We start from the raw sequence: 15,772 nt of genomic DNA, 5'->3' as shown, positions 1-15,772 counted from the left end.
CCCAGCCACTCTGGGCAGCTCCCAACAGAATATTAAAAACAAGTTAAAATATCAAACATTAAAAACTTCCCTGAACAGGGTTGCCTTCAGATGTCTTCTAAAAGTCAGAGAGTTGTTTTATTTCCTTGACATCTGACAGGAGGGCGTTCCACAGGGCGGGTGCCACTACCGAGAAGGCCCTCTGCCTGGTTCCCTGTAACTTGGCTTCTTGCAGTGAAGGAACCGCCAGAAGGTCCTCGGCACTGGGCTTCAGTGTCTGGGCTGAACGATGGGGGTGGAGATGCTCCTTCATGTATACTGGGCCAAGGCCATTTAGGGCTTTCAAGGTCAGCACCAACACTTTGAATTGTGCTCAGAAACGTACTGGGAGCCAATGTAGGTCTTTTAGGACCGGTGTTATATGGTCTCGGCAGCCACTCCCAGTCACCAGTCTAGCTGCCGCATTCTGGATTAGTTGCAATTTCTTGGTCACCTTCAAAGGTAGCCTCCCGTAGCCTGTTCTCACAGTGGCCAACCAGATGCCTGTTTGCAGGATCCAAACACAAGACCCCCCCCCCTGCAGTTTCCAGCAACTAATAGAGTGGTACCTTGGTTTACGAACTTAATCTGTTCCGGAAGTCCGTTCTTAAACCAAAGCGTTTTTAAACCAAAACGTGCTTTCCCATAGCAGCGGGGGACTCACGTTACAAATGGAACACACTCAACAGGAAGCGAAACATGTTCTGCTTCCAAGGCAAAGTTCACAAACCAAAACACCTACTTCTGGGTTTGCAGTGTTCTTAATCCAAGTTGTTCATAAACTACGCTCAGGTAGGTAGTCGTGTTGGTCTGACACAGTCAAAATAAATAAATAAATAAATAAATAAATAAATAAATAAGAATTATTCAGTGGCACCTTATAGAGCAGGGGTCAGCAAGGTTTACCGCACTTGGGCCAGTTCACTCCAGCGGAGATCCCTTCATGGGCTGGATTGCACACGCACGGCCGTGATTTCTGGCATCTGTGTCTGCGCAGATGCAATTTCCGGCACTGTGGAAGCAGGTCCCCGCACCGCACTGCACCGGTTTAGCACAGCATGTGGGGACTCACCGAGCAGGTAGCTTGGTTCAGGGCGCCTCAGGGGCAGGTTAAACGACCCCTGTGGGCCGCTTGTGGCCCACGGGCCTTAGGTTGCCTACCCCTGTTATATACCGAGTAAGTTTGTTCTGGTATAAGCTTTCGTGTGCATCTGAAGAAGTGTGCATGCACACGAAAGCTTATACCAGAACAAACTTACCATATTTTTCGCTCTATAGGACGTGCCCGACCATAGGACGCACCTTGTTTTAGAGGGGGAGAACAAGAAAAAAAATTCTCCCCCTCTCTGCTCAGTGCCCCTTCAGTGAAGCGGCAGGAGAAACGGAGCCCCTTCTATTTTTCCTCCTGCTTGGCTGAAGGGGCGCTGCGCAGCTCTCCCTCTCTGCTGAAGCCAGGAGAGTCTTGCTCTCCCAGCTTCAGCAAAAGGAACCCGAAGCCTCCGGAGCGTAGCGGGACCTCCTGCTGTGTTCCGGAGGCTTCTGGCAGCTGTCCCTGAAGCCTTCGGAGCACACCGACCCCTCTCGCTCTCCAGGCTTCAGCAAAAGCAACGCGAAGCCTCCGGAGCGAGGAGGGAGCACTCCCTCTGTGCTCCGGAGGCTTCGCGTTGCTATCGCTGAAGCCAAGGAGCCTACATTCACTCCATAGGATGCACACACATTTCCCCTTAATTTTTGGAGGGGAAAAAGTGCGTCTTATAGAGCGAAAAATACGGTAGTTGGTCTATAAGGTGCTAATAAACTAGGTAAGGTAAAGGTAAAGGTACCCCTGCCCGTACGGGCCAGTCTTGACAGACTCTGGGGTTGTGTGCCCATCTCACTTAAGAGTCCAGGGGCCAGCGCTGTCCGGAGACACTTCCGGGTCACGTGGCCAGCGTGACATCGCTGCTCTGGCCAGAGCCAGAGCCAGAGCCAGAGCCGCACACAGAAACGCCGTTTACCTTCCCGCTGGTAAGAGGTCCCTATTTATCTACTTGCACCCGGAGATGCTTTCGAACTGCTAGGTTGGCAGGCGCTGGGACCGAGCAGCGGGAGTGCACCCCGCCACAGGGATTCGAACCGCCAACCTTTCAATCGGCAAGCCCTAGGCGCTGAGGCTTTAACCCACAGCGCCACCTGCGTCCCTTACTAAGCTAATAAACTAAGCTGTTCTTAAAACAAGGTACCACTTATTCAGAAGCATTTCCTGCCTCCGACAGTGGACAGCAGTCAGGATTCGAAGCCAATGACAGCTTCACTGCAAGGGTTATTTGTCCTGAGTCGAATGAAAACAAACTCTTTATCTGTCTCTCTTTCCAGGGTGCAGTTTCTCCACCATCCTTCGAATGCTGCACAACAGAGATAAGTAGAACTGGTGGTGGTGGAAATCTCAGGCTCCATCCTGGCAGGTGAGATGCTACTGCCAGGGGTTCTCTCATGGAGGGTAGCCAGCGGAAAGCCCCTCAATATGCAGAAGCAGGGTTTTGCTGGGTGCAATGTTTTGAGGCTCCCCTGAGGGGCCCGATCCTCAGCTCGCTCACTTGCAACAGCATGGATCTGATGCAGCAAAAACAGGAAATAAAATACACCTTCCAACTTCTTTCTGAGGTAGGAGTCAGCAAGACTTTGGAGGTGCCAGTGAATCTGATACTCCACCAATCCCTTGTTAGGTTTGCCCTGGAAGCAAGTGAATCTGTGGGGCCCATTAAAAAACATCCAGAGCAGCAGCGACATGAAGCAGATCCCACGGGAGGGAATTCCACTGGCAAGGGGACTACCCCCCAAAAGGCCAGTCTGGTATCTATCAGTCTGATGCTTTTGCAAAACATGATGGGAGGAAAAGGGCACAACTCCCGGGACCAATCTGAAGGTCTACACAGGTTTACAGGAACATAGGTGTTCCTTCGGATAACCAAGTCCCTAACCACTTAGTGCTTTCGAAAGGTCAGGAGCAACACTTTGAAATGTGGCCTTTGCAACCGTGAGATTGGGCTTCAGAAAAATAACCAGGCTATTTCTGGTGAGGTCTTTTAAAAAGAGACAGAGTTAGTTCTGTTTCATTTCTGAGTCAATCCAATGTGGCTCGACACATTTTTTATTTATGATTTTCAGTTTTATACATTTCAATAATTTCCCAGTCATTTTAACATTTCAAAACTAGACTTCCTTCCCCCTCTTTCTGCAGTTCCTTAAATTTATTTTTAATATTTTTCACCTATCCAAATTAACTTAATTTACTCATTTATCCACCTGCTTTAAATATATACTCTTATGAAACTGCAGGTTATTATGGTAATCTAATGTGGCTCGACTCTGGCAACAAACTGAGGCTGTGTCAATTGCACAAATGTGATTTAAGGCATTTTCTGAATTGCCCTTGATGGATCATGGTCCTGCTACTCCTTGCCTGCTCAGGATGGGAAGCAGCAGTCAGGAAAGAGGGAAGGGGAGGTTTTGTAGCTGGTTGATAAGCCAGAGCTGTGACCAAGAAACATGCTGATGCTTTGAGGGAACTGATGCTACCAGTGTAAAAGGTAAAGGGACCCCTGACCATTAGGTCCAGTCGTGACCGACTCTGGGGTTGCGGTGCTCACCTCGCTTTATTGGCCGAGGGAGCCAGTGTACAGCTTTCGGGTCATGTGGCCAGCATGACTAAGCCGCTTCTGGTGAACCAGAGCAACCCACAGAAATGCCATTTACCTTCCTGTTGGAGTGGTATCTATTTATCTACCTACCTGCACTTTGACGTGCTTTCAAACTGCTAGGTTGGCAGGAGCAAGGACCGAGCAACGGAAGCTCACCCCGTCACAGGGATTAGAACCGCTGACTTTCTGATCGGCAAGTCCTAAGCTCTGTGGTTTAACCCACAGCGCCACCCGCGCCCCCATGCTACCAGTGTAGATGGCATTAAAATAGGATTAATTAAATCTATAGGAAGAGGAGACTATTTTACACATCACTTGGGAAGACAGACAAACTACTGGAATTGGAAGAAGCAAAGTTCCCCAGTGTCAAAGCGATGATTCTTCAACATCAACTTTGTTGGACTGGTCATGTTGTGTGGGTGCCTGATTATCATCTTCCAAAACAACTACTCTGTTCTGAACTTAAAAATGGAAAGTGTAATATTGGTGGTCAACAAAAGAAGTTTAAAGACTGTCTCAAGGCAAATCTATATATAAAAAAAGTAGTATAAACGCCGACATCTCGGAAACACTTGCCTGTGAGCCCTCCAGTTGGAGAACAGCCTTTACCCAAAGTGTCATGGACTTTGAAGACACTTGAACTCAGGACGCAAGGGAGAAACGTGCTAAGAGGAAGGCACGCTTGGCAAACCCTCACCGTGATCAACTCCCACCCAGAAACCTATGTCCCCACTGTGGAAGGACGTGTGGATCCAGAATTGGCCTCCACAGTCACTTACTGACTCACTGTTAAGACCATGTTTAGGGAAGACAATCCCAGTACGCTTCCAAGCACAATTCAAAGTGTTGGTGCTGACCTTTAAAGCCCTAAACGGCCTCAGCCCAGTATACGAAGGAGCATCTCCACCCCCATCATATCTCAGTATATGAAGGAGCATCTCCACCCCCATCATTCTGCCCGGATGCTGAGGTCCAGCGCCGAGGGCATTCTGGCGGTTCCCTCACTGTAAGAAGCAAAGTTATAGGGAACCAGGCAGAAGGCCTTCTCGGTAGTGGCATCCGCCCTGTGGAACGCCCTCCCATGTCAAAGAGATAAACAACTACCTGACATTTAGAAGACATCTGAAGGCAGCCCTGTTCAGGGAAGTTTTTAATGTGTGACGTTTTAATGTATTTTTAATCTTTGTTGGAAGCCGTCCAGAGTGGCTGGGGAAACCCAGCCAGATGGGCGGGGTACAAATAAAAAATTATTATTATTATTACTCAGCTACATGGGATCACCAAAGAAGGAAGAAGAAGAAGCTCTGCCTCCAGGGTCAGAGGGGAGAGGGCTCATGTGCTTGTATTCTGCTTGAAGCTTTCCCACAGACATCTGAGAAGATGCTAGACTAGATGACCCACTGGCCTATTCCAATGGGGCTTTTTCTGACGTTCTTATCGAAGCCACACAAATCCCACTTCATCTCACCTTTTTCGCTCGGCACGTACAAGAATCCTTTGTTTGGTCCATCGGGGCTGGAGCTAAGGAGGCAGCCGGGTGGAGCCATGCAGACTCGGCCGTGGTAAGGTGGCTTGTGGGACTGGGCAAAGTAGAGCTTCCTAGAAGATGGAAAGAGGAGAGTAATGAAGCTGGACGATCAATACGAACACTACAGAACATCACGCTCATCCCTTGGGGCTTCAGGGACGTGGCAGAACCGTTTCGATGTCTGCATCTCCTCCTCCGTCCAACAGAGCTGACTCAGATTTTGCAGCTTTGACAGCAGAGGCCAACAGGTAAATCGTCTGCCGATAGGGCAACAAAGGATGGTGAATGTCCTGACTTGTCAATATCTTGCCACTCATATTTTGCCACTTTCCTATGGGATTCTATGGGATTATATAGTGGTACCCTGGTTCTCAAATGCCTTGGAACTCAAACAACTTGGAACCCAAACACTGCAAACCTGGAAGTAAGTGTTCCAGTTTGTGAACATTTTTCGGAAGCCAAACGTGCTCCGTTTTGAGTGTTACGCTTCCGATTTGAGTGGCACACTTCTGTTTTGAGTGTTACGCTGAGGTCTGTTTTGCGGCTTTTTTGTTTTGTTTTTGTGACTTGTGTGACTGCAGTACATTGTTTATTCCTTTCATTTTACAGATCAATAGTCTCATTAGACAGCAAAATTCATGTTACATTGCTGTTTTAGAGGTTATTTTTAAAAGTCTGGAACGGATTAATCCATTTTGCATTACTTTCTATGGGAAAGCGCCCCTTGGTTTTGGAATGCTTTGGTTTTGGAACGGACTTCCAGAACGGATTAAGTTTGAGAACCAAGGTACCACTGTATAGGGATTTTCTATGGGATTATATAGACTGTACCTTCAGGGTCCAGGGCAAGGTACCACTTTTAAAAAATGCATGCATACACCCAGTTGGTATTTCTATTACTACAGTGGTACCTCGGGATGCGAACGGGATCTGTTCTGGAGCCCATTTGGCATCCCAAACGGAATGCAAGACACGACGGTGCATCTGCAAGTGTGTGGGTCGTGTTTCGCCACTTCCGCGCATGCGCGTGATGTCATTTTGAGCGTCTGCACATGCACGAGTGGCGAAACCCGGAAGTAACGCACTCTGTTACTTCCAGGTTGCCGCAGAGCGCAACTCGAACGTGCTCAACCCGAAGCACATTCAACTTGAGGTATGACTGTACTTCTATTATTACTTTTACTAGTAATACATATTTATTACCTGCCATTCACCCTAAGGTCCCAGGGCAGGTTACAGCATTATAACACAATACGGAATCATGATCCTATCGTTTGTGGCATTGCTTTTCTCTCTCTGCAATAGCCATTTATCCACTCTGCATTGGTTAATTTTTTAAAGTTATGGACCATATGATGCCAAACAGGAAAGCCACAGTTAGCTTCTGTATCTCTCAAACATTTGCACCATTATATGTAATAAAATGAAATGATTAAAATCAGGATGGGGGGGTGGGGAGAGTGAAATGTCACTACTCCAGCACCCGATAATAAAAATAATAATCCTTTGCCCAGGGACCAGTGGCGTAGTGTGGGGGGTGCAGGGGGGGCCGGCCGCACCGAGGGCAACATCTGGGGGGGGGCGCTCGCCGCCTCCGGAGTCGCCGAAGAGCCTCGGGCGCAGGCTGTAGCAGAGCCCCATGTCTCGCGGAACCGACGAGCTGTAGGTGTCCGGCAGGCAGCGGCTCTCAGCGCTCGCCATGGTCCCCGCGCGTCAGGGCCGCGGAGGGCGCGCCAGGCAGCCCCTCCTCACAGCCCCGCCGCCGCTGCAGCTGCTGGGCCATGTTGCATTTTCCTCGCCTCTCTGCCCTCCTCCTCCTCCGGGCAAGCGGCGTCGTTTGGGCGGCAGCGCCAGCGGCAACTCACCTCAGATCACCTGACACGGACCCGCTGCTGTGGCTACCTTACGTAAATAACCCAGCCCAGGCAGCATCAAGAAGAAGCTGGCAGCGGCGGCAGGTTAGGGGTTAGGGGCGCAAATTACTTGCCTTGCCCCGGGTTAGGGGGCGCAAATTACTTGCCTTGCCCCGGGTGCTGACAACCCACACTACGCCGCTGCCAGGGACTGTGAACAAAACAACCCAAATTATCTCTAATTTTAATTCAGTTGTACTGTCTTTCTTTATTTCTGTGTGCATGTGCTTTCTTAAATTAAAGAAACAAACAATTAAGAAGAACTTCCAGTCACAAAAATAAGGTGGATCCTAAAAACATAACACCTTCTGCACCTCTGTGGGGAGAGAGTTCTGCAGCTTCGGGACCACCATAGAGAAGACTCTCTTCCAGGAACGGCCAAGAGAGCCCCCTCTGTCAATCTCAGTACCCAAGAAGGTTGGTGGGGAAGAAGGCAAACTTGCATGTATATCAGGCCTGAGACTTTTAAGGCTTTATGCTCCTTGAACTGGACCTGGAAATGAACTGCCAGTGCAGCTGCTTTAAAACAGGGGTTATATGAGGCATAAATGGGACCCCAGCCAAGAATGTGGCTGCTGTTGCTGTTGTTAAAGTTGCAAAACAATGAAGCACACTGCGGGGCGATGGAGAAATTTCTGAAACAGCAATGGGATATCAGCTCCCAAGGCATGATAGAGAACAGCAACAACCAGGAAAAGATAGATATAACATTTTACAAGAACAGGAAGAAACTCCGCAGACAGAATACAGTGGTACCTCAGGTTACATATGCTTCAGGTTACATACGCTTCAGGTTACAGACTCCGCTAACCCAGAAATAGTACCTCGGGTTAAGAACTTTACTTCAGGATGAGAACAGAAATTGTGTTCTGGTGGCGCGGTGGCAGCGGGAGGCCCCATTAGCTAAAGTGATGCTTCAGGTTAAGAACGGACCTCCGGAACGAATTAAGTACTTAACCCGAGGTACCACTATAATTGTCACACACAGGAAGAACAAGATATAGTTTGAGTGCCTCCCTTGTAGTTCTATAAATCATTTAATGTTTCAGCACAAATGGAAGTTATTAATACAGTGGTACCTCTAGTTACGGGACACGGGTGGCACTGTGGGTTAAACCACAGAGCCTAGGGCTTGCCGATCAGCAGTCCGAATCCCCGTGGTGGGGTGAGCTCCCGTTGCTCCGTCCCTGCTCCTGCCAACCTAGTAGTTCGAAATCACGAAGTGCAAGTAGATAAATGGGTACCGCTCCGGTGGGAAGGTAAACGGCGTTTCCATGCGCTGCTCTGGTTCGCCAGAAACAGCATAGTCATACTGGCCACATGACCCGGAAGCTGTACGCCGGCTCCCTCAGCCAATAGAGCGAGATGAGTGCCGCAACCCCAGAGTCGGTCACGACTGGACCTAATGGTCAGGGGTAACTTTACCTTACCTCTAGTTACGGACTTGATTGGTTCTGGGATGCCGTTCGCACCCTGAGAAGTCCGCAACTAGAGCGCCGCTTCTGCACATGCGTGAGATGCGCAGAGCGCTTCTGCGCACACGCACACGGCAAAACCTGGAAGTATACACTTTCGGGTTTGCCGCGTTCATATCCTGAAAAAACGCAACCAGAGACTGACGTAACAAAGGTACAACTATATTGCAGTTGTTGTATAAGGGATTATTATTTTGATTGGAAAGCAATTGAAATTAATAAGATTTTGGAACGCAGAAATAAAGAAAAGCATCAAACCATCAGTTCTAGCACACGGGGGCAGCGGCACCTAAATCATATAATTCGGTATTTGGAGGACTGGTATTAGCCGTGTTTTTTTTCTAAAATAATGTTTAGGGGTACTCTCGTTTTGACTCAAGAAAATCACCATGTTATAGTTCAAATAGGGAAAAATAAATACAGTAAATGGCCAAAAGTACAAAGATTCACAAAATGTTTAGGGGTATCCGTCCCCCTGCGCCCCCCCCCCGAAAAAAGCACTGGGTATTAGTAGTTATATTATAATTTGGTATTGTTATAATGAGGTTATTATTGGATTGTAATTTAAAAATTAATAAAAAATAGGGGTCAGCAAACTTTTTCAGCAGAGGGCTGGTCCACTGTCCCTCAGACCTTGTGGGGAGCCGGACTATATTTTTTGGGAAAAATATGAACAAATTCCTATGCCCCACAAATAGCCCAGAGATGCATTTTAAATAAAAGGACACATTCTACTCATGTAAAAACACACTGATTCCTAGACCGTCCACGGGCCGGATTTATATTGGGCTGTATCTGGTCCCCGGGCCTTAGTTTGCCTACCCATGGACCAGATGACCCTCCTGGTCTATTCTAACCCATGTCAGAGTTTAGCCACCGGGCGTTTACCTTGTGCGCTGCTGTTCCTTTGCAGCCACGTAGAAACTGAAGTCGAATTTCCACCCTCTCTTGGCGTCGCACGACAAGGTGGTCACCATCCACTTCTTGGGGCCCGTCTGTTGGACATGCCCTACTGTGGACATACAAGCGGTCAGCCTCTTGGTGAAGTTACCGTAAGGAACTCTATACACCTAAGCAATGGATTAATGAAAACAGAAGACTTCACTAACACATGTCTCGGAGCCGAGGAACATGGGACGTAAAAAAGAGAGAGAGATATATATTAGCATCGCACACTTGCCCCTGCATGAAGTGGCAACTAGATGATAATAATAAATTTTATTTATACCCCGCCCTCCCCGGCCAGAGCCAGGCTCAGGGCGGCTAACACCATTAAAATTACAGTAAAAACATAGTACTACTACTACTACTACTAATAATAATAATAAAACCGATTTAAAATACAGGTTAAAATGCAATTTAAAATGCACCCTCATTTTAAAAGTAGCACATAGATCAAAACCATAAGGGGAGGGAAACATAAGGGTCAGACTGAGTCCAAACCAAAGGCCTGGTGGAACAGCTCTGTCTTGCAGGCCCTGCGGAAAGATGTCAAGTCCTGCAGGGCCCTAGTCTCTTGTGACAGAGCGTTCCACCAAATCGGGGCCAGTACTGAAAAGGCCCTGGCCCTAGTTGAGACCAACCTAACCACCTTGTGACTTGGGACCTCCAAAGTGTTGACATTTGTGGACCTTAAGGTCCTCCGCAGGGCATACCAGGAGATGAGGGCTTTCGGGCTTGCTGTGTACACACCCACACACCAGATTGTGTGCTAAAACTATTGCACAAGCCCAGTTCCCTCTAACCAGTAACCAATGGATGCAAATTGCAAGGCCTGGACATTAGGAATAACTTTCGGATGGGAATACTCCCTTTCCTTTTAAACAGAGGCTGGTTGGGCCATCTGTCGGGGATTCTTTTGCAGAGATTCCTGCATGACAGGGGGTTGGGCTAGATGACCCTCTGGGTCCCTTCCAACTCTACGATTCTAATAATAATAATAATAATAATAATAATAATAATAATAATAATATATTTATACCCCACCCATCTGGCTGGGTTTCCCCAGCCACTCTGGGTGGCTCCCAACAGAATATTAAATAATAAATAAATAAATAATAAAAATACATTAAAAACTTCCCTAAACATGGAAAAATTTCCTGCAAATTCCATGAGATAGCAGTGGATGAGGCCAAATGTAGTTTAGTGACGTCAGGAGGGACAAACGTTCCCCTCTCCTGCCCTAAACAGGGAACCTTATAATAAATAATAAATAATATATTTTTTATACCCCGCCCTTCCCGGGCTCAGGGTGGCTAACAACAAATTTAAAACACTTAATTGATGCAACAAAAAGCAGCATAAAATACAGTATAAAACGTGAATAACAATAAATTCAGAATTCAAAAATCAATTTAGGGGGGAAATCCATCCAATAAACATTAGATGATGACCAGGGCTAGCTGGCTAAATTAGTCCTATTTGGGCCAGTGAGGAGACCAGGGGAGAATTAGCTGTGGGATCCCAGAGAGGGTAATCTTCATAAAAAGGGGAGGGGGAGGGAAGGAAGGGGAATAAGTTCAAACTGAAAGCCAGATGGAATCGCTCTGTCTTACAGGCCCTGCGGAAGGAAGTTAAATCCTGCAGGGCCCTGGTCTCATGGGGCAGAGCATTCCCCCAGGTCAGAGCCATCACTGAGAAGGCCCTGGCCCTGGTGGATAATACTTCCTTAGGGCCCGGGACCTCTAAACTATGATTATTCATGGACCTTAAGGTCCTCTGCGGGGCATACCAGGAGAGCGCTATCAGACAATTACTAATAATATACAAATAAAACCAGTCTCACATCTTGCAACAGGACTCCGGGGCGGGGGGGGGGGGAGGAAATTCCATGCGTTTACCCCAGAGACGTTCCCCATATCACGGCCTTCCCTGCCTTTCATGGAGCTGCATTAATGAAAGCATTGCGTCTCAGCCACACGGGTAATTGATAGGTGCTCTAGAAACTCACCAGGAAAGAGGGGATGTCCCCGTCTCCTGCTGACACCGTCTGCCACGGCGCTGGGACGGTGGCATTGAGAGAGAATCTGTAGACCACTGGCCGCCCTTTGCCTTTGGATTTGAAGATGTAGACTGTTCCCTGGGGGTCTGCTGCAGAAGATGGTACAGTCAGCCTGAGGGAGCCCTGAAAAATCCACCCACCAGCCGGACCTTACCCTCAACATCACCACAAACAATTGGGCTAGACGAGCCTTCCAGACATTCCCAGACCTAGAATCATAGAATCATAGAATCATAGAGTTGGAAGAGACCACAAGGGCCATCGAGTCCAACCCCCTGCCAAGCAGGAAACACCATCAGAGCACTCCTGTCATATGGTTGTCAAGCCTCTGCTTAAAGACCTCCAAAGAAGGAGACTCCACCACACTCCTTGGCAGCAAATTCCACTGTCGAACAGCTCTTACTGTCAGGAAGTTCTTCCTAATGTTTAGGTGGAATCTTCTTTCTTGTAGTTTGGAACCATTGCTCCGTGTCCGCTTCTCTGGAGCAGCAGAAAACAACCTTTCTCCCTCCTCTATGTGACATCCTTTTATATATTTGAACATGGCTATCATATCACCCCTTAACCTCCTTTTCTCCAGGCTAAACATGCCCAGCTCCCTTAGCCGTTCTTCATAAGGCATCGTTTCCAGGCCTTTGTGCCAGCAGAGGACTAAGAGAAAACCATTTTTTTGGGGGGGGGGGGGGTTAAAGGTTCTTTAAAGGCAACATATTCACAGAGGAGAATTCACTTCCGCCTCTCTGTATGAGTCACTGCTATTGATCACATTCTGCCACTGGGTTGGGGTGGATTGTCAGATCCGTTCCTTTTCCATGTGGAATATCCTAGCCACGCCATGAATCCAAGACACATTTAAATCACATGGCTTCCCCCCCCCTCCCCCAAGAATCCTAGGAACTGTATTTTGTTAAGTTGCAGCTCTGTGAGGGATCAGCTACTGTTCCCCATCAGTCTTTGGAGGAAGCATCATGCTTTAAATGTATGTGTGGGTGTGACCTGCGATTGAATGGTTCAAATCATTCCACATGCAGAGGTGCGACACCAACAAGAGGAAGAGGCTGCCTGTCCCATCTCTGTATGAATATTTGTTCTGAGCTTGCCTTCACCCAAGCCTAAATCATTGACACATGCAGAAAAATAGAAGGCTTATACAGCCTTCACCATTTGTTTTGGACTACAAATCAGCCCCAACCTGAGGTATGAAAAGACTACAGTGGTACCTTGGGTTACAGACACTTCAGGTTACAGATGCTTCAGGTTACAGACTCCACAAACCCAGAAATAGTACCTCGGCTTAAGAACTTTGCTTCAGGATGAGAACAGAAATTGCGCAGCCGCAGCGCGGCGGCAGAGGGAGGCCCCATTAGCTAAAGTGGTATCTCAGGTTAAGAACAGTTTCAGGTTAAGAACGGACCTCCAGAACGAATTAAGTTCTTAATCCGAGTTCTTAAATTCTTAATCCGAGGTACCACTGTACAGTGGTACCTCGGGTTACATACGCTTCAGGTTACAGACTCTGCTAACCCCAAAATAGTACCTTGGGTTAAGAACTTTGCTTCAGGATGAGAACAAAAATTGTGCTCCGGCGGTGCGGCGGCAGTGGGGGGCCCCCAGTTTCAGGTTAAGAATGGACCTCCGGAATGAATGAAGTACTTAACCTGAGGTACCACTGTACTAAATTTCTCAATCCAAGATGTACCCAGCAAGAGAACAACCTGAGATAAAGAAATGGTGTCTATGTTTGCATATTTTCCTCTTCCCTCCTCCCCTCTCTTTCCTTTTGTGTGGTGACTTTTAGATTGCCCTGTTTCTATTAATCTTACGTGAGCTGCTTTGGGCACTTTTGTGGCTGAAGAGCAGGGTTAACTCACCTTGTACGATTCCATCCCCTGCAGTGCCTCCTCGGCTACCCCACACAAGGCCAGATCCCCGCTTCTTCTTCTCCAGAGAGGTGCGGATGTTATTCTGCAGATTACGGGGTTTTTCCTGAAACAAGCCTGTCGCACAACGTTAGTCAGGGACAAAAGGATCTCCAGCATCAAGAGGAGGACAGCTAGGCTGGCCAGCCCACCACCATCTTGAACTCTTATCCCAATCCCACCTGGAAGTCACAGGGATCAAACCTGGGACCATTTGCATGCATATCTTGTACTCTGCCACTGAGCGACAGCCCTTCCCTTAAGACACAGGAACATCTGAAGCTGCCCTATACTGGCCCATCAGTATTGTCTACTCTGACTGGCAGCGACCCTTTGGGGCTTCAGACAGGGAGCCTTATCCCAATTCTGGAGGCACTGGGCTTTAAACTTCTGCATGCAGAGCAGATGTTCTAACCACTGAGCTATTTATTTATTATTACTATTATTTTTAATTTGTATACCGCCTTTCTATCTTACAATACTCAAGGCGGTTAACAAGCTGAAGAAACAAAAAATGTGCATCTTATAACAATCTAATGCAATACAAAAATGGGATAGTAAAACGTAACTTTAAAATAGGCAACCTACATCAAAAAAGTAACATTCAACAATCATTAGAATAGTATAAAATAATATCAACATATAAAAGTTAAACAGAAATCCACTCAACCGTTACAATAATATCTAAACTGTAATCAATAAAACGGCAAGCCACAGTACATAAAACAATACAATACACATTGAGAAGCAGAGGGTAGCTATGGCCCTTCCCTTCTTATGTACCATATTTTTCACTCTATAAGATGCACCAGACCATAGTTTTGGGAGGAGGAAAACAAGAAAAAAAATATTCTGAATCCCTCTTGCTGTTCTGGCTTCTGGGATAGCTGCGCAGCCTGCATTCACTCCATAAGATGCACACACATTTCCCCTTACTTTTTAGGAGGGAAAAAGTGAGTCTTATAGAGCAAAAAATGCGGTACTTATTTATTTCTCCAAGGAGCTCAAGGTGGCTGTCGCCAACTCATTTAACCAACCCTGTTAGGCTGAGAGGCGGTGACTGGCCCAAGGTCACCTAGCCAGCTTCACAAGTGAGCATGAATTCGAACCTTGGTCTCTCACTCCTTTGCCTGACACTAGAACCCAGTGGGAGTTGTAGTCCAAAAACAGCCAGAGACTCCAGTTTGGGAAACACTGCTCTAACCATTACACCACACTGGGGAGGAGTTTCTTTCACCCTTTGGTCATGATCTTGGGAGAGGCTGATGGGAGCCAAAGTCATAGTGACTTCTCCCACAATTTGATGCGAGTTCTGCACCACAGCCAGCTCCAAAACACAACCTTGCCCCATAAAATCCAGCTTCGGGTTCAAGGCTGTGCCCTCCAGCCCATGCAGGCCCCCTTCCCACCCAAGCCCCCTTAAAAACACTGAATGGAATAAAAAAAACACTGAGAATTGAATTTGTATCAAAATGGGAGGCCTTCAGAACATATCTTAAACAAAATTATGTCATGTTAAAATCTGTAGCAGCTTTTGAGTGATCCCAGCGGTTTTTATTAATTGCTTATATAAATATAAGCATTTATAAATTGTGAAAATATTAACATAAAAAATAGTATTTTGATCTGGCAGTAAATTTATGTGAAAAGAATTAAGGAATAAATGGGAAGTCGGGTATAAAAGATAACGAGATTTTTTTATTTTTATTGTAACATGAAACTGTAATCACAAATTTTTGTCATGATTTTTGTCTTAATAACAGATTGTGTAAATTTCATCTTCTTTCCTTTTTCCTCCCCTCTTAAGTTGTACCCCCTTTTCAGTATTGTTTCCCCATTTTTGTATGTAATAAGCATGGAAATAAAAAAGGAAAAAAAACTTATAAAATAAAAATAAAATTAAAACACTGAATGGAAAAGCAGGGTGATACTATTTTGAATCAACATGGAAGCAGTCCTCTTGGGATCTCCAGGAAGGATGGCTCTCTGTTGACCAGCAATCTTTAAACACAGCTGGGTCTCTAGCTGAGAGGCCCAACTCACCTGAGCAGGTGACACAGGAGATGCCCTCAGCGCTTAGGTTGTACTTTAGGTCCAGCAGGACCTGGATGTTGGTGTCGGGCCTGAAGAGAAGGGGAGCCCGGCTTGCTGGGCGGAGGCGGCTGGCGAAGAAGACGGACAGAAGGAGAACAGAGAGGAAGAGCCCTGAAGGAAGAAAGGGGGAGAGGGTCAAAGATG

General features: G+C 47.0%; 1 protein-coding gene across 5 annotated transcripts in view; it reads right to left on the bottom strand.

Annotated features, from left to right (window-relative positions):
* The window catches only part of DISP3 (dispatched RND transporter family member 3), a 99,050-nt gene that overhangs the window by 11,783 nt on the left and 71,495 nt on the right, over positions 1 to 15,772 (bottom strand). For 4 of the 5 annotated variants that reach the window (XM_079986759.1, XM_079986761.1, XM_079986760.1 and 1 more), the window contains exons 10-14: positions 15,578 to 15,739; positions 13,487 to 13,612; positions 11,565 to 11,704; positions 9,503 to 9,684; positions 5,167 to 5,297 (exon numbers count right to left, since the gene is read on the bottom strand). In XM_079986759.1, the coding sequence (XP_079842885.1) occupies positions 5,167 to 5,297; positions 9,503 to 9,684; positions 11,565 to 11,704; positions 13,487 to 13,612; positions 15,578 to 15,739 (741 nt within the window). The remainder of the gene's footprint in view (positions 1 to 5,166; positions 5,298 to 9,502; positions 9,685 to 11,564; positions 11,705 to 13,486; positions 13,613 to 15,577; positions 15,740 to 15,772) is intronic. The other variant, XM_079986758.1, reaches the window with a different exon arrangement.

Source organism: Podarcis cretensis (genome assembly GCF_951804945.1).
Source record: "Podarcis cretensis genome assembly, chromosome: 8".
Classification (NCBI taxonomy): domain Eukaryota; kingdom Metazoa; phylum Chordata; class Lepidosauria; order Squamata; family Lacertidae; genus Podarcis; species Podarcis cretensis.
Note: the sequence above shows the minus strand (reverse complement) of the source record. Positions and strands in the feature narration are given on the sequence as shown.